Source organism: Prunus dulcis, chromosome 3 (genome assembly GCF_902201215.1).
Source record: "Prunus dulcis chromosome 3, ALMONDv2, whole genome shotgun sequence".
Lineage (NCBI taxonomy): Eukaryota > Viridiplantae > Streptophyta > Magnoliopsida > Rosales > Rosaceae > Prunus > Prunus dulcis.
Genome location: NC_047652.1, coordinates 424,170 through 447,390, shown reverse-complemented (window position 1 = coordinate 447,390; position 23,221 = coordinate 424,170). Strand labels below are relative to the sequence as shown.

General features: G+C 40.0%; 2 protein-coding genes across 3 annotated transcripts; one reads left to right on the top strand and one right to left on the bottom strand.

The window, feature by feature from the left end:
- Positions 1-306: 306 nt before the first annotated feature.
- LOC117621123 (SWR1-complex protein 4) lies at positions 307-5,674 on the bottom strand. Of its 2 annotated transcripts, XM_034351427.1 has the most exons (16): positions 5,297-5,674; positions 5,057-5,143; positions 4,772-4,837; positions 4,614-4,673; positions 4,423-4,479; positions 4,190-4,319; positions 3,951-4,018; positions 3,604-3,696; positions 3,426-3,473; positions 2,544-2,720; positions 2,175-2,285; positions 1,435-1,530; positions 1,029-1,097; positions 892-940; positions 732-766; positions 307-622 (listed from the first exon to the last, which is right to left on the bottom strand). In XM_034351427.1, exons 1-16 carry the CDS (start codon positions 5,408-5,410, stop codon positions 545-547), a joined length of 1,338 nt encoding a protein of 445 aa, XP_034207318.1. In that variant the 5' UTR covers positions 5,411-5,674; the 3' UTR covers positions 307-544. The 2 variants fall into 2 exon arrangements, with proteins under 2 accessions (XP_034207318.1, XP_034207319.1); XM_034351428.1 differs by lacking the exons at positions 892-940; positions 1,029-1,097.
- A 4,694-nt stretch (positions 5,675-10,368) lies between these two features.
- On the top strand, positions 10,369-13,745 carry LOC117622647 (gibberellin 2-beta-dioxygenase 2). The gene is made up of 3 exons (XM_034353395.1): positions 10,369-10,867; positions 12,457-12,823; positions 13,339-13,745. The coding sequence occupies exons 1-3, from the start codon at positions 10,485-10,487 to the stop codon at positions 13,642-13,644; spliced, it is 1,056 nt and encodes a 351-aa protein (XP_034209286.1). The 5' UTR covers positions 10,369-10,484; the 3' UTR covers positions 13,645-13,745.
- The last annotated feature ends 9,476 nt before the right edge of the window (positions 13,746-23,221 follow it).

Below are 23,221 nucleotides of genomic sequence, written 5' to 3'. Positions count from 1 at the left end.
CACAGACAATTACCCTCGATGAGCTAAATAGTACAAGTCTAATACTGAAATTCTAATTGAGTACATAATGTATTTACATAAATATAGCATTGTTTAATTAGCATTTCACATAGTTTTAACCTAATCCTATCCTTCAACCACCGCCCCACATCCCAGGGGAGAGAGTGCAAAACCTTCTGAGATCAGCTGCCCAATGTGATAAGCGTCCATAATTCTATCTATTGTGCAAAACCTGATGTTTCCTCGAGGCAGACAGAAATTGGTGCTTCCACTTATGCCAAGCACATCATTCAGTGCCTTTAAGCAACACGGAACTACTTACTGGTTAAGTCCATCATAGAGGAATCTGTGGATCTGCATCGCTAATCACTGCTAACTACCAATGACATTAAAGATAGAAAAGACAACATATTCTCCTATTTTGATTGCTCCTACATTTGAAACTTCAATATAATGGCTTTGTGTCGGACAAGCTACACCAATTTAAATATGCATTCTGCATTCCGGGTCAACTCAGAGCTGATTTGTTTACTCTGTTCTGGAGCTACAGATCCGATGCCTTTAACTTTCTAGGCCTTTTAGACTGCGCAGGTGATGAAGGAGCTTCTGCCCTGCCAGGGGCCTTGAGAGACACAATAGTAAATAATCTATATCACATTCAATGCATATACATGAATTGGTATGTAAGAGGAAAGGTGGACGAAAAAAAAATTACAGGAATTGGTATGTACCTTTCGTTTCTGGTCTCGTTTAACAACTCTTTCCCCTGACATTCAATGTATATACATGAGTTAAAAAGTACTCGAAATTGACTCAACAAATTAAAAAAAGCAGAAAAGCAAATTAATAGGCACACAATGCAGGAGTAGATATAATTGCCTATATTATCACCTAATACATCACCACCGAAACTCATCGAGTCCGGAACAAATGTGCGATCCTGATCACCACAATATGAATACTTGTTAGTAGTATCAGAAAAATCTCATTGTTTGAAGTACAGGCCTACCACAAGGGAGAAAACAGACCTTGGGTGTGCCTGGGGTTTCGTATGGACTATCACGATAAGATGAGCCTTCTGCCTCCTTATATTGTAACTGACAACCAAAAGTTTTACTTATGTCATCTAAATAGATATCTGAAGAAAGATGCACTCTTTAATTTTCAACTGCAGTTTAACAACCAATGGTTTGCAAGTAAACAGAAATGAAGTTACAACAGACGAATAATCCCACAGTTGCTCAAATTTATTCAAAAGGCAGTACATAAGAGACCATAAAGCAGCTTAATGATGGAAATTAGAAAACGGACCGCAACATTTAGAGATACACCCATATATCAACGATACACGTGGAAGGGGATATTGATACACTCTAAATTACAATTGAATAAGAACAGTAATTCAAAAGGAAAAAAATCATAGCTGAGCAATACCTGTTTCTGAAGATTCAGTAGCGTCAGTATTTCTTTTCTTAATTCAAGATGATGTGAACAAACAGCTTTAGTTGGAACTCTTGGCTTTAAATTAACCTGTAAAGATAAATCCAAACCTTAAACTCTTTTCTTCGTATAAAGACATTCAAATGATTTGATACTCTGAATATAAATCAGTACGTGTCAATATCCATGATTAATGAGAACCAAAAGATCCAGTTGAGCTTAGTTAAGAAAAACTTTTGAAAAAAGCTAAAAATGAGCAAACAATGATATCTACGCACAAACACCAAAGACCCTATCACGAACCAAAAGATCCAGTTGAACTTAACTAAGAAGCACTAAAAAATACTACTATAAATGAGCAAACAAGGATATCTAACCTTCCAATAAAATTTAATACACTAAGCACAATCACCAAAACTGCAAAGCATGTCTTCAATGATAATTCTAAAAAAATTTACAACCAAAAATAATTATCTAGAAATTCATCCAGATTTCTAATAAGGAGCAAGATTTGTGATAGGGACACATTTCACAGAAACTGAATTTACTAGTGATTTAGCATCTAGCATGATAAGGTAAGAAAAATTGAAAGCTAATTTTTGAACATCAGGGAACATACATGGTAGCATATAATGAATCTGAAAAACAGCAACACAAGATAAAAATATACTACCAAGTGGGGGCAATGAAATAAGCATCTACATTAAACCATTAGTTCAAGTACTAATACAGACCCCAAGTTCTTGCAAACTTTGCTCAACCCGCTTGATAGTCCGAAGTCCAGCAGACGAGCTTGCGGCTTGGATCATTTGGTCAAGCGCATATGTTCTAAGATACACCCGGAGCTGAAAATTTTCTAAATCAGTCAGACAATACACTCAAGAGTGGATATTGTGCTTGCATATTTCAAAGACTCTACGAAAAATTTATCTAAATAACCATAGGAGTAGTCATATTTTGGAGTGAGTCAAGAAGCAGTTCACAATTTTCCTTCGAGAGAAAATGCTTACAAGCAAAAGACAGAAAAAAGAAAATTTCATGCAGTAACTTTCACAAGAGCAGGAAGGAGATAGAACGAAATTTGGTAAGTCAGTTAAACATACCATTTTGAGAGAACCTAAAGTAGAGGCATTCTCTGCCATCAAAGTTGAAGGTGCAACTGTTCCAGAGGGGAACTGAGAGTTGGATGAAGGTGATACAGTCTCACCAGGAACGAGAGCCCTCTCATTATTTTCAAGGCCATCATTCAATGTGACAGGCAACTCCAACTCTTTAGCACTCTGAAAGGCAGAAAAACCAAGTATATCAATATGCACAATACTCAGAGGCATGCAAATATTGCTCATTCTGACTTTATACCACGAGTAAATTGGCACAATAGGATTCCTATAAGCCTCCCACAAGTTGAAATCCGCTAAGAGATATTTTTACGAACTTAAGTAAATAGTAATAAGGATTATTAAATGGATACTGGAAAACCTGTTAAGTTCAAGAAACAAAATTCAGAAAACAGTGTACAAATCCCATGTGAAAATAAATATCTTGATATCACTTAGAATCTAATTCTAAATAACATAAAATGTATCTATCTGTAAAAAGCTTTAAAAATCTTTAAATACGTTAAACAGTTAGCTAACAAATTCCAGCCACAACTCAATCCTTCCATATTAATTAATGTTAACAAATGATAATTATTATTGCTTAGAGAATCAAATTTTGATTTTACAACATTCATACAAATTATGCTAGAACTAAACGAAAATTGAAAAAATTTCAATGCAAAATTCAAAAAGAAAAGAGGAAAATCCAAAACCAAAAGAAAAAGAATAGTTATGGTGTAATATGGAGCATGATACTTTGGAAAAGCACCGTGCTTCATGCTCCTCACGCTCTAGGAGCCTCTAGAAACTATAGTTTCCTAAATGATTATGAACTCACCATAAAATTAAAATAAAGCATACTAGCACATTTAACTGTAAACTTACCCTAGCAACCATGCGTGCCTCAGCTATTCTTTTGGCTTCAGCAAGAACCTAAGAAAATGTAAAATGGATCAAACAAGTTAATGATTATATATCCATTTGAAAAATCAAACTTCAAATTAATGTCAGAGGGCCACAGATAAGATTCAATCACTAAAAGATTCAAAGATGAAATTTAAACCTCAGCATCTTTTCTCTCTTGGTGCTTTGTTTGAGAGAGGACCATGGATAGTGCTCGCTTGCGCTCTCTCTCTTGTGCAACTTTATAAGGTTCCTAAACCAAGAGAAAATAAGAAAAACCCAAAACAGGGCAATAATGTGATGTAACATGCGTAGCATAAACATGCTGGTACTTAAGAAAAACAATGAACTAATAAAAGGGGCAGGCCAGTCAACAAGTGTGCTGCCAATGCGGGGTCTACAGAGGTTAAGGCATACGCAGCCATGACGCCATTCCCAGATAGATTGTTTCCGCAAACCAAAAGGAATGAATATTCACCTAAAATTTCAGTTGATAAAGCTACACACCTTAACAATAGGATGCCCTGAAACATCTGCAGGGGATGCCACTCTAGCCATTAATATAGCTCGAGATACTACAACAAATAGTGGGGTAATCATCATCATCAAAAACCAAGTTCAATAATCTTCCTCAGACAGTGAATCAGTCAAAAATCCAAGCATAGAAAAGCATAATAAGAACATCATTAAAGTGAACCAAACAGTGAGCAACAACATTCTAGTCAAGCAAACGGACAGATAAATACCACTGTAATAGCGATCCTTCAATTCCTCCACAGTACGAGATGACGGGAACCTGTCTGCTATCACAATGAAGCGGAGATCAAACCGCTGACACATGTCAAACAATTGATCCGTCTCCTCCTTTGTCCAAATCTAATGAAGACAAAATATATTAACAGAGAATGAGGCACTGAATTCATGATGCAATGACGCACAACGAAAAACATGTCAAACAAAATCTAGATTTGATACCTACAGGATCAGTCAAATACTTCTCATACTCCTCATCTGTGTATTTGACAACTTCCACAGACTGCACAGAATTTGACAAAAACAAATAATAATTAAAAATAAGCATTCACTTACAGTATGAAACAAAGAAAAATTCTATGTCCATAAGAAGAGGGACAATCCTTTCCCAGCACAGTTAAGGATACTTGTGCATACCTTGTTATACTTGGCAAAGGAGTAGTCACCTGTAGGTGGGACACCATTTACAACTCTAACCTGCAGAGTACAAGAAGAAAAAAGACATATTCAGAGCCCAACTGAAAACAAACAAACGCAGAGTTTGGAGGCACGTTACATAAGGTACAAAAACTTACCCAGTGGTAAAGTTGTAAATTATCTTTCCGAGCAGAACTTGTAAAGGGAAGCCATTGCCAAGTGATCTGAAAACATTATGACAAGACTTCTCATTATTGATTGTGGAAGAGAAACATAGGATAAAAAATCACACTAAATAAAATCTGAAATCGGCTACACCTACAAGCAATTCAAACCTAACACAGTCATATATTCCATAGTCTCCTGTCTATAAATCCACCATCTTTTACACTTTTGGTGATCCTAAAAGTGTGAGTACATAAACTAATGATGAACTAAATAACCTTCTCATCGGTTGGTGGCCGTTTTTTCAGCTGCGATGTCTCCACTGCAGGCATAAGAGGTGGCACACCACCTGTAAGCGCATACACCTACAATTCCACATGCCCAAAACACATTATCAGTTCAAACTGTAATCATTCAAGACCGTGAACCCAAAGTTTGAGGAAAAAAAAAGCATGCATTATGATCGAAATTAGTTAAATTTAAGCGGAATTCGACAAACCCTAAACACACAAACCTACCTCGCGCGAAATGCCATCTGGTTTTCGCTGAGATTCCTTCGGGGGCCGAGATTTCTTCTCCTGGGATAAGGGATGCGTGGTTTTGGGCAAGCCCAAAATATCCTTGGCATCCATTTCGATTTTCCCGAAAAATTAGGGTTTTGTTTTCTTACTTGCCGTGGGACTTGTTCGTGTTCGCCAAGAATGCGAATTCACAGCACATGCGAAACAAATACTGATTCCTTGATGAAATTTTGGATTCGAAATGCGTGGATATGTAGTTAGGGTTTTGGATTGTTGACGGAAAATGGGTTTGGGGATTGGTAAGTTCGTTGCGTTTTCGAGCGCGAAAGTTTTTGACTTAGAAGGAACCTGCGGGGCCTCATTCCTTCACACACAGGTGACTAACAGCGAGCTATAGATCTCACATGGTGTGTCCTTGATGCTCGTGTAACTACCAATTGGATTTGGACTAAGATTGCTTCGGGCCAAGCCGGCTGATCCAGAAGGCGGCCCATTTTCTTAGGGGGGTTTTTTTTTTTTTTTTTTTTTCTTTCTATTCGATACATTAGTATGGTCGAACCAAAGATCTATTCTAATTCTTCACCTTCCCTCGCCATTAGGGTGAGTATAAATGACAGAGATTGTAAAGGGAGTGATCCTAATATCAATATAACAAATATGGGTAAAAACATCTTCAATGATCTGAGTTATTGAAAAAGCTGAAACGATCTGGAGAGAATAACTATCGAAAATAACTTCTATATAACTCATTTCTACAGTCATAGTTTTCTCGAATCTAGTCCAATGATATCAATGACAAAACTAGCTGCTAAAAACACTTAGGAAACTCAACTATGTTTATGAAACGCCTAGAACATTTGTCAACAATCAAATACCACTAGACTTTAAGTGAGTTTTTTTCTTTTCTATAGCATTATTAGAACAATAGTTAAATTGGTGATTTATGCGGTCTCTTTTCAGATTGAGATATTCTCTCTACATCTAAAAATGTGATCAAAACTCCAAATTGCTCAAGGTGTGGTGCTCATAATAAAAAGGTCCGAATGCTGATGTAGTATATGCTCGTCGACCATCCCAATTATTATTATTTTATAATCTGAAAAAGAAGACATGGACGATTAGTAAGTTTGAAAACTATGGATAAACAAGTAGTAAAATTTGAAGAAGCGAATCTTGGTTCTTTTCTTTTGGCTGATCTTCCAACTTTAATTTATCTATCATTGCTTGTCATTTATCTAGACCGATTACATCATCACTTATTCTTCTTTTTTATATTCATTAATATTATTGCATGTTGGTATTTGTTTACTGATACACTAATCCTCCCAAACGATCCAAGCTCAGCCACTAATTGACACTTATTATGAGATTTTTAGTCTACCAACCATTGCATGTAGTGGAGTGGTTTTCGTCCAAACTTGGAAGGGTGCTGTCTAATAATTCTCCTAACAAAGCAAAACTTCTTCAAGCCCCAACGGGTGCTGTATATATTATATCATTATTGAGTGTTAGTTAGATTGGTTTAGATTTTTGATGTGCTCTTAAGTGATTCAAGCTCCGATAGTATGCGTGTGTGTGTGAGTTTTTCCCCTTCCCCTTTGTAACTTCGGCCAAAAGAAAAAACACTCTGTATATTATAACAAAAACGCATGAAGCTCTTTAAACAGCTGGTTTGATAAACCATTAATTGTTTTCTGGTTAAGCTGTTGAATTAGTGTCCTTATGAAGGTATGTCGAGCACAAATCAACTAATTTCCCCTTTGAAAAATGACTAATTACAGAAAAATGAGGAAAGTTTAACACACCCCAAATATCTTTTTTTATTAGCCAAAACCCTAATTTTTGTTTTCCAAATTCAGATGAGAAAGAGCTCAACATGTCTTAAATCATATTACACATGGAGCATTTCTTAAAATATTGTGCATTTCTTTGGATTGCAAAGGGATCTAACACACATGCAAAACCCTGTGCATGAGGACAGCAGCAATATTTAGTATTCATGACATAAGCCAGTCATCCATAGTACACTGCTAATTAACAAGGCTTAATTATAATTAATTAATTGATACGTATACATGAAATGAGAAATATTCCATGGCCATCGATGAAGCCATGAGTGATAAGGACTCAGAGATCACATACATGATTGCCATATGGCGAGCGTGGAAAACTGCAGAACCCACCAGCTTTTGTCACATCTCATATGGAATTTCCTCTGTGTTTCACTCGTATGGAATTTCTTTAATGCCTTTTGTCTGGTCTACATGTTTCGAGCTAGCCGGCCTTGAGCCTTAAATTAAGGGTCGTGCTTCATGGAAAACACAGGCACTGGAGACCGACAAACCCATTTCTATATGTTTTTATCTTCTTAATTTATTGTTACTTTCCTGCTAAACTACTGCTAACACTTTGTGGGTTTTCTAAGACTGTTTCTAGTTCTTTCTCTTTAGTTAAATAATCAACTATCCAGGGTCAATCAAAGTATAAATATCACTTTCAAACTGTACTAATCGAATCATTCTGTTAATTGATGATAATTATTAAGATCTAAGCATCAGGTTTATCCAATAAATAAAAAGGTAAATGGATCTTTTTTTCAATTTTCGTTACAAACGGATATCAATGTTAATATGAGTGACTAATGTGTCACTATATCACTTATCATGCTTGGTTCGGGGATAGGGATACTCGGCCCGTCTCCAATAGAATATTTTAAAAAATCAGGGATTCTCGTATCCGTCCTTGTTTTTCCCTTGAAATCTTCCCCCGTTAGAGCAAGGGACCCAACCTGAGGAGGAATTTTGCCATCCCTATACAATACCAATTCATAAAAGACTCATAGTTCTTTATAAATAGAGAATAATTCTATACACAAAATATATCCAATTTAATCCTAACTTTCCCTCGACATCCTTTTCACAACCAAGCCTCTAAAAACCATTCTTGAGCATTCATTCCTAAGTGTGTTTGAGGTTTCTCTTTGAGTATGCAATACATTGACAAACATATAGCTATATGTTAAGCTTCATTGTATCCATATGGCTTATTTGCACAAAAGTTGTGGGAGCAAATAAAATCTAAAAGGTAGCATAAACATATATCCAACATGATACACTTATATACCAAAACACCCTTGCAAAATCACATTGAAAGAACACGTAAATTTGTGTTTCATCTAAAAGAACACCTAAATTTGTGTTTCATTTGGTGCACCACAAAAAACACATACATTCTCTACTTGCATTCACATTCTCCATAAATTGTGACGAACAACCAACGTATTTATGCAACACCACTAAATAAATTGATGTAGAATAGTTAGCGGAGATGATCGAAGAAGAATTAGAGTGACGTACACATGGACAGATTGGGTAAACTCCAATTGGGCGCCGAGCTCCAATTTGGATCCATAACTCGCCCTTACAAAAAGAGCAACACCGTGAGTCTCACACACAATAAAGACGAGTAAAGGGGCACTAGTGATGTACCTTGCAATTACCATACTCAAAATAGTCTAGAGCTTTAGATGCCTGCGTGCTTTGATATGCTCAGACAATTTTTTATATTGTAGTCCTTTAGGGTCTTTTTATGAGTTGTAAACCAAGCTTTGGTGTAACTCTAAATCGAAGTGAGAATCCAAGGATAAAGATCTCCTTAGCCGTACTGGCTCTTAACTCAAGTCCTACTCCAAATCCAAGTAGATTTGGGGTGTGAAATAGGCAAGTCTTAAGGAGGTTCGGCTTGGATTCTTTCCACTTACGAATCACATTCAAACTTCATAATTACCGGACATAAGAGATTTCAACCCACTACTTTCACATTAACCCGCTAACTCAGATGATGGTGTAACGTTGTATATGGCCCCACAAATGGCCCCAACTATTGTTTCTCCAAATGTGAACACTTGAACGATCAACAGAAAACATTACTATAATGTTTATTTAAAGCATAACTTTCTTCGCTAACGAATTACTTGTGTTAAAATTCCTTTCTTTTAGATAAAAATAAATAATTGAAAAACGAGTTAGCCAAAACACACGCAAAATTGTACCAATAGATTGCCTTGTAATTGTTTGATTGAGTGCACAATTGAGAGTAAGCACATGCTACATCCTTTGTAGTTTTCAATAGATTTATTGGACTAAAACAAATGAAGATGAAGATTAGATAATTTTATTAGCCAAAATGGAATCATTACCGAAAACGAGAAGCATCAATTATCGAACATGGCCTGACCATCAAAGTTGGTGGGGGGAGCATACGGTACCCACAAGGCATGCAGGTAACCCCTCGGACATTGCTGTTTGATAAATTTATTCAGTCTTATTTTGAACTTTCGAAAATTTCATAATCTGATGGCATAATAAATTGAGTGAGAAGACAAAAGGTGCACGTGTGGGGAGTGAAAGCTGAAAAAGTCAACAATCATCAAAGAAACATACGCGTAACAATGGCCTGACAGGTGCTTTTAATTTAAGCCCCCAACTCTTTTTGAAAAGTGTTTTTAACAAAATCCCAATTAGAGGGGACAAACAGCCGCTACCAGCCTGTACCCCAACCCCTCCTTCCGTCCTTCCTTCCTTCCTTCCTTCCTTATCACCACACACACACACGTACACTGTGCAACTCTCTAACGTTCCTTCACATCTTTGAGCTTTCCAAGTTAAAAACCAAAAAAAAAATAAAATTTTCAAGTATATTATGTAGTGAGTATATGTGTTAATTACTAAAAGGTCAATAATTGATGTCCTAAGTGAATCTCACCTGCTACTAATGCACTCTTAAAAAAATGATCCGTCTAGCATTATTTTATTTTTATTTTTATTTTTAATTTTTTAAGAGAATCTCGACGGAACATTATTTTATATTTATGTTTATATATACTTATTTTAGACTCCAAGGTGCCATGCGATATATACAAACTTCCCATGTCTTGTAACTTATGCTGCCTGGTTCGAAATTATAAACAATCACCCACTTCCCCTACCTAGCATAAATAAAAACAATAATAATAATAATTGTCCTCTCTCTCTCTCTCTCTCTGGTATATATAATAGCACCAGCTTAACCACGATCACACCTCCAAAGTACAAAGTTCAAACTCAAATTCCCTATCTTGGATCACCTTGTTTTTCTCTTCATAATATTAATTCTTTTAATCTTCCAGCTGAAACAGAAACAAGCAATGGTTGTACCATCTCCTTCACCTATACGAACCAAGAAAACCAAGGCAGTAGGAATTCCCACAATCGATCTATCAAATTACAATAGGTCAAAGCTGTCGGAACAAATTGTCGAGGCCTGTGAAGAGTATGGTTTCTTCAAGGTGGTGAACCACGGCATCCCGAAAGAGGTCATTGAGAGAATGGAAGCACAAGGTGCTGATTTTTTCGCCAAACCCGCCATGGAGAAGCAACGAGCAGGCCCGGCTTGTCCTTTTGGTTATGGCTGCAAAAACATTGGCCGCAATGGTGACATGGGAGAGCTTGAATACCTTCTCCTTCAAACCGATCCTCTCTCTGTTTCTGAGAGATCCAATGCCATCTCCAACGAGCCTACAAAATTCAAGTATGTTTTTCTTCGTCTTCTAATTAATTAGTGTACACACATGCATGTCACATATTTATTTCTGAAAAACAATGATAAAGAAAATGAAGAACAATATATAAAGCCTTGAGAGAACTGGGTTTTCGGTTTCTGTTTCTTCAAGCAGGTTCGCGGGGTTCATGGCGTGTTTGAATTAATTCCTTGAATTTGATGAATTATAATTATAACACCATTATAAATATAGCAACATTACTTGAAATCATAGCACTATTGGCTAACAAAGGAGGGAGGGAATTGATTTTGCAGATGAATAGGTGGAGAAGATTGTTTAGTATTAATGCTTGGTATCCTAGAGAACGACATATTTCCTTATTGGAAAAAGAAACGATTAAAAAAACCAGACTTCATAACTCTTTTGTTGTCAATTTATTATTATTATTTTTTGTTTCACGGAGCTACTACCTCATAATAAAGAATTGTAGACCTTCAAATTATTAGTTGGATGGGCATTCTTTTCATGGTTTGTTAATGGCAGGGCACCAAATATATAATATAATAGCTTTGACTTTCATACAGACTTTTTTTTGGGGTCATGCATATACCAGACTCTTCTGGTTGAGAAATTCTGTTTTTCCACCGTAATATCACATGCTAATGCTATGCTGACCTAGAATTATAAATTTATCGAAATTATAATACAGTTATTAATATTTAATTTTAAAATCGACAAAGATAAACCACACTATGTCACGTGTTATTATTACTGTCCCGAAAATCGACAGAGATAAATCACTCTTGAATATAGATGGCAAAGCTTTTTGCAATAATTTGAGGCTAAACCTTTTAGGGCCCGACTTGAGTAGTTGGAAAATTTGAACGTCATCTCAATGAGCTTAGATTTCTCATCATCTTATCCTGTTCTCGTTTCTGCAACATTTTGATGAACAGTAGATGTTCTCCATTGACACATTTGAAGAACTGGGGTCATTTTTTGTACTGAATGCTAGCCAATCTGTGAATGAAGCATGTGCATGCATGTGGTTACAAATTGACATGACTGTTTGGATCGATCTTCTATATATTCTTTTTTCTTGCATGAGCTGAGTATGAGACAGCTTGAATTTTTTGGCATTTGTACATTTGAGCAAAACATTTAAACCATGCATCCAATTCCATTGAGAACAAAAACAAGAGAGTTTATACGCTTAGGCAGGCTTGCATGGGACCCCATGTCAACTGTGGGACTCCCACTTTTCGCGGTAACCAGGAGGGCCATACCATTATTTGCATGAGAATTTAAACAATCAATCATATTTATGTATACATTTTCTATGATAGTTACATAGCTTTTCAAATCATCAAAAGATAAAAAGAAAAGTTGAATGGCATAATCCATCCCTTTTGCTAATACTAAATTTGGGAACCACATTGAGATGACTTTTCGATTTATTTTTCAATATATAATGAGGCAGAATCAATTCACCAAATGATATATCAGTATATATATATATATATATTCTTTACGTTTAATCAAACACTCTCTCGTTGTTGTTGTGTATTTTTAATTTTGAAGTAATGAATAATGATCAATATTGTTTGAATTAATCCAGCTGTGCAGTAAATGATTACACAGAAGCAGTTAAGGAATTGGCATGTGAGATTCTTGATCTGGTGGGTGAGGGGCTATGGGTTTCAGACAAGTCTGTGTTCAGTAGGTTCATCAGAGACGTCCAGAGTGACTCAATTCTGAGGCTTAATCACTATCCTGCGGTCAAGGACCCATCACCAAAACAACAGCTTCATCCGTATGGTAACAATAATAGGATTGGATTTGGAGAGCATTCTGACCCTCAGATCTTGACCATCCTAAGATCCAACAACGTGGGGGGCCTTCAGATTTCACTGCATGATGGCTTGTGGGTTCCCGTCCCTCCTGACCCCAATCACTTCTTTGTAATGGTTGGTGATGCCTTACAGGTCAGTAACACCAATTCTTTCTTTTTATTTCCTCAACATATATGTACCAATTTTCCATCATATTTAATTTAACACAAAAGTTCAAGTGAATTATGACTCGGAAAAGCATATAATTTTTTTATTCACTAGTGTATTTTAGATTAATTATGATTTGAAAAAGTAAAATTTCTATATCACTGGAAAATGAAAGTCAAACCCCCCTCTATTTCTCTCTTTCACACCACACACACACTTTGGGTATGAAAATCATTTCTTTTTAAGGTAAAAATGTAGCAATGGTCCTTCAAGTAAGACCCCAATTTACTTCAATAATAATGTATTTAACGGAGGGCCAAAATTAAAATCCAATTTAACACTAATACAAAATGTTGTCTTCAATGATGATGATGTAATTTTTAATATTTTCAAAAGTAAATTCAAAATACATGTAATCACTCGAAAGTCATACATAAATTTCAAACTTCTGCAGCGTAATATTAAGCATGTATTAATGTTATTTTGTTTATAATCATCAGGCTTTGACGAATGGGAGGTTAGTAAGTGTGAGACATAGGGCATTGGCAAACTCAGTCATGAAGCCAAGGATGTCGATGGTGTACTTTGGGGCACCACCCCTAAATGCATGGATGTCTCCACTTCCGGAAATGGTGTCCCCGGAGAAGCCCAGCCTCTACAAGCCCTTCACATGGGGCGATTACAAGAAAGCAGCATACACTACACGATTGGGAGATTCACGTCTCGACCTTTTCAAGATTAATAATAATAATCACACCTGCAACGATCAAATTCCATGTCCATGCTTGGACAATCTTGTACAATAATATTATTAGAATATATATATATATATATATAGTTGTAACTTGTAATGTACGTATATATGTATGGCTAGCTAGGTCACAATGGTAGTTGAAATTGAAGGTTGATGGGGAAATTTTTGCTTTGATATATTTTTAAGCACTTCCCCATTTATTTATTTATTTATAGTTGCATGTGGATTTGTTTGAATATATATATATATATATATTTATGTATAAGAGTAGCTATGTATAGGAAGGTTTGAAATTAAAACTAGTATGCCAATGGGTTCCCCCATCCACCCATGGCACCCCAGTTCGAACCCGTTCGAACTCCAATGTAATCGAAAAATAAAAACAAAAAACTAGTATGTGTAGGGTGTAGCTTAATTAATGTATGTGGGAGATTACTTGTACGTTTGTATTACCTACCTCTTTGTAGCATTTTTTTGCACGTCTTCTTTGGTCAATTTAGTTGGCTGGATAAATTAATCTGGTCAATTAATTTTACTGGATGAATAATTAAACTCATATGAGCCCAATTTTTTTATTTTTGTTACTGCAGCACGTGTTGGTCCACGGTCGTGGGTTTAATATTAGGTACACCTAGGAAAATTACATGATACCAACGTGTGAGCTCATGTGGATCAACTAATTTGTTTCAATATCACAATCATGTTGGCTTACATTTTAGGTTCACTAGATGCAGACATTGGGAAATACGTATGCGCACAGCTAGCTATGATCAAGCAGGCAGTTTTCTGGTACAGTCACGTTACATGTACAGTTTTCCTAGGACGATTATTCTGTCCACAAAAAATATGCATGCATATAAAACTCACATTTCCTTCTTTACAAAATCAAAAAATCTCAACTAAAAAACTATCTTCCCAACTTAGGTATCCCAATTAATCATTAAATATTTTAGGAGCTATGGTTCTTGAATTTTGTATCGACTTGAGCTTTAATCCGTCAACTCCATTTTCATTTGTAACAGAAGTCCTGGAGTTATGTTACTTTTTTCTGAAGGGAATATCGTGAATATTTTGTTGTTTTAGTTGAAACATTGTGTTTATCTATTGTTGTGCTATTGTTAGATGGCCAAATAATTTTGAATTTCGGTGATTTTTTTAAAAAGGACAATCCTTAAAGGAGATCCTTAAAAATGAATGGTCTAAATCATCTAATTGCACTCACTTTTCTTGATCACTTTTTACGAATAGTACAACGAGATCCCTTTAATACTGTACACACACAACTATGAAAAGGTTGTACCGTAAAGAGAGACTATGAGACCCATAAACTTAGAGCACTCAAGTAACAACAATGATGGGTTGAGATCTTGGAGGGGAGAAAAACTTGTGAGTGTGATTTTGCGTAGCTATTTTTAGTCTCGCCAACTATCAAAAATGAATAAAGGGAGGGTTGTTGTATCAGCCAGCTGACTGCCAGCTTTGCTTGTGAGATACCGTTTGGAATAATTATTGTAGGTACGAAAGTGTGAAGATGCTCAAAGCAAAGGCCATCTAGGATAATTTAAGGCTCTTACTTCCTTAGGTAGGGTTTCCATATTCCTCAATTGGATTGTTTGGTGAGTATATATATCCTAATTATATGCGCCTGTTCAAGTAATTATCAAGGTATCTAATTAATCATCATCAGTACCGCGAGCATCAATGAATGAAAGAATATATTCACATCATTTGAGGAAAATCCAAATAGTACTTGACAGATTAATGATCACATACCGTCGTAGTTCATTACCATGGTCCCAAATTGTTCTCTCTCTCTCTCTCTCTCTCTCTCTCTCTCTCTCTCTCTCTCTCTGGGTTGTCCAACGGTTATTGAGTCATGTAAAAGTGGCATGGGCTTTAGATGGCCAACTCCTTTACAAAACTGATCGCATGGCAAGATTTGCACGAAGGATTTTTTACGTTAAAGGCATTTCTTGTGCCAAAAGTAAATGCAACATGAAGTATCTATCTACAACTTGTTGACACCTGCATTTCTTTCTCAAGTAGTCAAAAATGTGGTGGGAAAAACTCTATATATATATATATATATATATATAGGGTGATGCAACTGTTTGACGCTCCAATTCATAGACGGGTGAGGAGAGGAGAGGAAGCTCAAGGCTTCTGGTGGCAATTCAGCCCTCAAACCCACATATATTTTTATGGCTTCTCTAATCTTGTTACTAGGCGCGATAATGCAACCCCACCATAATGATCATCTTGTGATGAATGAGGGAACGGAGGAGTCCAAGCACAGCAATTCTCATAATGGGTGGAGTGAGTGCTCCTCTGACTACCACCACCCATGGAGTTTTCTGAGCCACAAAGAGTTTGAAATCAGCTCGTGGAGGTTAGCTGAGTATGGTATTTGGCCTTGAGTACGAAACTATATTCACTACTTTGTTCCTCATAACTCATATCTCCATCGATTTAAATTTACCTCTTTATAGGTAGCAAGCTATTATACAGCTGATACATATTTGATTCAGAGTATAAGACTCTTGGTTAATGTCATTTTATCCTTGATGTAACTTGTGTACAATACTCTTCATTATATATATAGAAATTCTCCTATGCAGACATTCGAACGTTATTATTGTATAAACATCATGTATTTTCTATTACCCCTCCCTACTTTCCTCCCTATTTACAAATTACAATGGTATATTATGCTATTATTTCAGAGAAATTTAGTGCTAAAAGCCATAATGTTTATGATATTGGAGATAGCTAGCAACTTATTCATCTTGAAACCCAATTGATGTTACTAAAAATTAACATGACCAAATCTAGTAGGTGATTTGGAAAGGTATTAGGAAATCATGCCCTTGATCTCATCTTATACCCAAAAAAAAAAACATGTGTGAAACAATATAAACATGATGGAGAATACACAAAAACAAACAAATTATATACAACAACACAAGAATTTATTAACGAGATTCACTCCATCTGTCCTATGTATCCGGTTTGCTATGAGATTTTCATTGTTAAAGAAGGAAAGACAATTACAAGCGCGCGGTATAGTGTTTTGTCATACTCCCTTGTAATTAGGGTTAGCTCTCTTAACATAATACAACTCCCTAAAAGTCATATTTATAGGTATAAGTATACTCCGTTATACTTATACCTGACGAACGGCACCCTACCTGAGGACAAAGCCCAGGCCCGGAAGCTAAGATACCGATCGGCAAGATACACAGTCATCAACGATGTGCTCTACAAACGTGGCTACACCACCCCGTATCTCAAATGTCTTACGGCAGAGCAGGGGGACTACGTCCTTCGGGAAATTCATAACGGTGTATGTGGCGACCATTCCGGGTCCCGATCCCTCGCCTACAAAGTCTTTCGGCAGGGATACTTTTGGCCAACCATGCATCAGGACGCCAATACACTGGTGAAGAAGTGTGACAAATGCCAGCGCTTCGGTAACGTCCCACATATCCCTGCTGAACCTCTCACACCGATTGTAAGTCCTTGGCCTTTCGCACAATGGGGACTAGACCTGATTGGCCCAATGCCGCAAGGCAAGGGGCAGGTAAAATATGCAGTGGTTGTCGTTGACTACTTCACCAAATGGGTTGAAGCCGAACCTCTTGCAACCATAACGGCAGCAAAGATTGAAGATTTCGTCTGGACTCACATTTGTTGCCGATTCGGTATCCCATATGCGATCATTACCGATAACGGCAGGCAATTCGATTCGGAACTCTTCAGACAATTTTGCACCCGTTTGAAAATCAACTTGTTTTTTGCATCACCAGCCCATCCCCAGTCGAACGGTCAGGTCGAAGCAATAAACAAAATAGTGAAGAAACTGCTGAAACGGCAGCTGGACAAGGCAAAGGGAGCCTGGCCGGAAAAGCTTCCCGAAGCACTGTGGGCCATTCGAACGTCTTACCGAACGTCCACTGGAGAAACCCCTTTTTCTCTGGCTTTTGGATCGGAAGCGGTGGTACCCGTGGAAATCGGCGAACCTTCCTACCGAACGGAAACCTTCGCACCGAAGCAAAACGAAGAGGCCATGTCTCTAAGCCTTGACCTACTCGAGGAGCACCGAGCACAGACTAACCTTCGGAATGAAGCCTACAAACAGCGTGTGTCTCGGTATTACGACTCTAGGGTCAGACCCCGCTCTTTCCGAATCGGGGACTGGGTCATGCGCAAGGTATCGCTTGCGACGAAGGATACCATGGAAGGAACCCTCGGACCTTCCTGGGAAGGACCTTATGAAGTCATCGGTATCCTTCGCTCGGGAACCTACCAATTGAGAGGCTCCAACGGCAAGGCCCTCGGCTATCCTTGGAACGTAGAACATCTCAAATACTACTAGAAGTGACCTAGCCTACGGCAGGTTGGAACTGTAATTACTCAATGTATTTGTTCTACTGGAATTAATAGAAAGCCCTCGACACTATTACTTTAGCCTCCCTTTAATTATCATTTTTGCCCACGGCAACTAAATGTTAAACATCCTACGGCATTCTATACTAGCCTACGGCAATGAATGACCGTTCAAATTTTTACCCTACAGATCCCTTCGGGACTTGTCTAGACTTGACAACAGCGTCCTTATTAGCCTACGGTAATAAGTGACTTTTGATCAGTAATTAGCCTACGGCAATTAGCAATTATAACGAACTCACGCTTGGATTCCAAATCAGCACTTGAATAAAAATTAAGATACAAATTAAGGGATGCCCTCGGCACCAATGTGTTCGGAACAAATGAAAATAAAAACAAATTAACAAGTACAATGCAGAAAGGCCCTCAGGCAGTGGCCCCGGCAGTGGCTTCATCCCCGGTGGTGGCCTCGGCAGACCCAAGCACCTCGGCGGCGTCCTCCCCTTCAAAATCTTCGATCATTTCTTCTGTAAGTCCTTCCGGAAGGGGAGGAGGATCAGCGGCGAAGTTCAAGTTCAGCTTCTGTCCGGGATTGTACCGCTTGAACCGGTACAGTAGATCCGCCATCTCCGAGCCAACTTCCTTGTCCAGCAGGGTAGTGAACTCATCAGATGAACGGTAGCCCTGGACAGCTGACTGAACGGCAGCCTCGATCTCCGCGGCCTTGGTCCGCTCGGACTCCTGCAGGGCATCCTGAACAGCCTCCGAAACAGCCTCGGCATCCCGCGCTGCCGCCCGCGCTGCTGCAGCCCGCGCTGCCTCCAAAGCTGCCCGCATCTGCTCCGCCTTCGCCTCCGAAGCGAGAGCTTGCCGTTCGGCGGCCTTTTTCTCCTTGAGCAGCTGGGCGTGCTCCTGGAGCGCCTTGCCGGCCTCGGCAACCTTGGCCCTGCCGTCATCGTAGGCCCTTTTCGCCCGTTCGGCAGCGGAGATGGCTCGCTTGACGCACAGCCACATCTCCATGGACGCCTGCACACGAGGAAGATGGTCAGATGGTCAAAAATAACGAAAGGACAACACCGAAAGATAAAATCTTACCGCTGCCTGCAGTCGGAAGGCACGTCCCGCCTGCTCCCGAAGTATCTTCTTCGGCAGTTCGTCAACCTCCGGCAGCTCCATCTGCGACCCGAGGATCATATGGTTGACGAATTGGACCGTCTTCGACGGGCAGGCGATTGTGATGGCCTCGGTAGGTCCGTCGTCGTCCTCCGTCACGAAAACGGCCCTTGAAGCCTCCGACGGACGGCTCCGTTTGGAAGCCGGCGAAGCCTCCAGGTCCACCGTCACTGGCCGTTTACCGGCTACTCTTGAGGCAGCGGCCTCGGCCTCCAACTGCCTCGGCGCGGAAACTTCGGCAGAGGGCCAGGCAACGGGCTCGGCCCCCAGCTGCTGCAGCCGCTCCGCCAGGGTTACGTCCTCGGGATCCGTGGACGGCCGAACGGAAGGCGCCTCGGGCTGTTTCCTTTGTTTCTTGCCCTGCAGACCCATCATGAGTCGCCTCTTGGACGACTCACTCATTTTCTTGGCTTCGGCAGCCTTTCTTGCGTCCGTCACTGATCAAAAATAGTCAGTCGGCAAGCGAAGTAAATCAATCAAGGAAAGCAAAGGAAATGTTAAAACGCAAGTATACTTACTCTCGGCAGGGTCGACGAGCCTGGCTCTGATCAGGTTGTCGGTAAAGAGAAAGCGGGGGTAGATCCGATCGGCAGCCGGGACCTTCAGCCTCACTCTCTCGAGCTGCCGAATCTCAGCCTGAGTGGGGGTCGGTTGCTTGATTTTGCCTGCCCAAAGAAAAACAAAAAAAAAAAGGAATCAGTAAACAAATATCAGAAGGAATCAGTAAACAAATATCAGAAGGAAACAGAAACACAGTTTACCGATCAGCAACTAGGGAACCTGCCGGCAATTTGGAAAGTCCTAGGCACATGAAACAGACAGGATACCTCCGATGGCGATTCCCAATCACCGGAGAGTAGTACCCGCCGATTTCTCCACGACTTCTAGGAAGTCGGCACCGAGCTGACGAAGTGCCCCCGCTCGGAAGCCCTCAGGCAGTTCGCCTGTACCCAACCGCCGTGATCGGCCCTCTTGGACTTCGTGATGCTGTACAGGTACGGGAATTGCTCATAAGAGGGTTCCCCCTCCCCGGCAATCCCGAATGCAGCAATCACCCCATCAGGGCTACCCAGAAGTTGGGGTTGTACTGGCCCGGGGCATACCCGATCTGGGCGAGAATCTTCTGGACGGCAGGTTGCAACGGCAACCTGACCCCCTGCAGGAGCACGTCGGTGAAAAAAGTGACTTCGCCATCCCCGGGGTCACTAAGGGACTCGGTCGGGCTCGGGATCCTCATCTTCACCGATTCTGGGATGAGGTATTCGGCCCTAATCTTTTCAAGCTCCCATTCGGTAAGCTTGTTCGGCTCCAAATAATCAACCCCAAACAGGGTCTTCTTCGGTACGCCCAACGGTATCCTCGACCGCTCTCGATGGACGATCGTAACCCTCGGCCGGGACGGACCGGCCACGACATCGTCGCGCCCAGAGGTGGAAGCCTCCGGCTGACTTTCGAAGGTACCGACGCGGGTACCATCCCTATAGACCGCGGCCAAGGGAAGAGGTTGCCCCGTCATCAGTCCTTTGCCGACGCCGTGGACAGGAACGGAGGTCACCTCCTCACCGATAACTTCCACATCGGTGTCCTCTCCACTCTCGGCTCCGAGGCTCGCAGCCCCGCTGGACGTGTCTCAGCCCGATGACAACTCCTCATCGAACGCGTTGGGCTCACTGCCGAAGGAGGACTCGCTAGAAGACATCTACAAGAAAAAAGAAAAAGGATGGCTAAGGCTCTGTAATGAACTACCCTATCGATGTCTACGCCACTACCTATAGTTCACTAGACTACCGAAGGAGGGCCCCTACAGACGATCGGCTAAGCCTATACTACGAAAGCACGCATGGCAATAAAAGAAAGAATTTTTTAGAGTACCGAACGGCACCTTACCTTGGGTGTTGTTGGAAGTTTTGATCGCCAAAAACTCCTTTGAGAACCGATTCACTGCCGTTCACACGCTTCGGAAATCGCCTTGAATGCCGAGAATTCGCTTAAAAATCGCCCGGGTTGCTTTTAACACTCTTCTGAAATCGCCTACGAAGAGCTCTCGCGTCACTCTCAAATGCAAAGTGAGCTCTATGTCTGGAGCGATCTCTATTTATAATGAGAGGGCTGCAACGGTACGCCTCGGGAAACCAAACGGCTCATAATTGCAGCTGTCAGACGTCGCTTCGCTGGCCACGTGTCGCCCGGTGGATGGTGATGTCAGCTGCACGCCTGGTACAGAAGACGAAGCGTCTCTGCACGCCGGGTGCAGAAGGCGAAGCGTCTCCACGCGCCGGGCACGGGAAACGAGGCGTCTCTGCCCTCTCCCCTCTGAGCCTTGGCGACCCATCGGGTCCCAGGGGAGCCTTCCACAAACGAACCTGCCGAACGGCAGGGCATCTACGAACCCTCAGGATAGGACCAAATTCCCTTCCGAAGAACCTTCGGAAGAGAACTTGGGTGTAAGAACCCAAAACAAAATATATAAAAAGAAAGAAAATATCTAAAAAGTAAAGAAAATATCTTTTAGCGAAAAGACCAAATTGCCCTTGCATTTTTTTAATGGGGAAAATCAGTTCTTTATTAAATGTTGATTTTCAGCTATTATAAATCAGTTTTTCTGATTTTTTTTGGACATAGATCCCTTTATATTTATTCAATTATGCCATTGAACTTCTTTGGATCATAACCTCTTCATTACAATTTCGATTTGAGCCCACTACATGTCTACGGACTCATCTGGACGTGCTCTACGCAATGGTACAATTGAAATACCCAAATTCTTTCCCGATCAAAAAGTCAAATTTTCCCCATTAAAAAAATGCAAGGGCAATTTGGTCTTTTCGCTAAAAGATATTTTCTTTACTTTTTAGATATTTTCTTTCTTTTTAGATATTTTGTTTTGGGTTCTTACATTGGGGGACTACTGTTTATACCGTATATTAACGACCAATGACCACTTGACACGTGGACGGAATCGACAACTTGACATCACAGGCCCTTCGGCATATCCCCTACCGAATCCTATACATCCTGACACTTTTGACCTAGGACACGTGTCATGCTCTCGACCAGCTCCTACAGTCCCACATCAGAAATATAAACATAATGCACGCCTCCCAAAGCCTATATAAGGAGACCTCTATTCCCAAAAGAATGGGACAGAAGAACCAACGGTACGCTACCGCTTGATCTGTAATGTGACATTTACTAAATCCGTACTTACTTAAGCATCGGAGAGCCTTCGGCCGGTACCGCACCGGTACCCCAAGGTCTTACCGAACGTTCCCTTTTTGCAGGAACTTGATCTTCCGAAGACTAACTCCCTTCCGAAGACACAATATCACTAAGTTGGGCGAACCACGTGTCAAACCACTTTTTCGGATCAACATATCCTAATTATATGCGCCTATTCAAGTAATTATCAAGGTATCTAATTAATCATCATCAGTACCGCGAGCATCAATGAATGAAAGAATATATTCACATCATTTGAGGAAAATCCAAATAGTACTTGACAGATTAGTGATCACATACCGTCGTAGTTCATTACCATGGTCCCAAATTGTTCTCTCTCTCTCTCTCTCTCTCTCTCTCTCTCTCTCTCTCTCTCTCTGGGTTGTCCAACGGTTATTGAGTCATGTAAAAGTGGCATGGGCTTTAGATGGCCAACTCCTTTACAAAACTGATCGCATGGCAAGATTTGCACGAAGGATTTTTTACGTTAAAGGCATTTCTTGTGCCAAAAGTAAATGCAACATGAAGTATCTATCTACAACTTGTTGACACCTGCATTTCTTTCTCAAGTAGTCAAAAATGTGGTGGGAAAAACTCTATATATATATATATAGGGTGATGCAACTGTTTGACGCTCCAATTCATAGACGGGTGAGGAGAGGAAGCTCAAGGCTTCTGGTGGCAATTCAGCCCTCAAACCCACATATATTTTTATGGCTTCTCTAATCTTGTTACTAGGCGCGATAATGCAACCCCACCATAATGATCATCTTGTGATGAATGAGGGAACGGAGGAGTCCAAGCACAGCAATTCTCATAATGGGTGGAGTGAGTGCTCCTCTGACTACCAC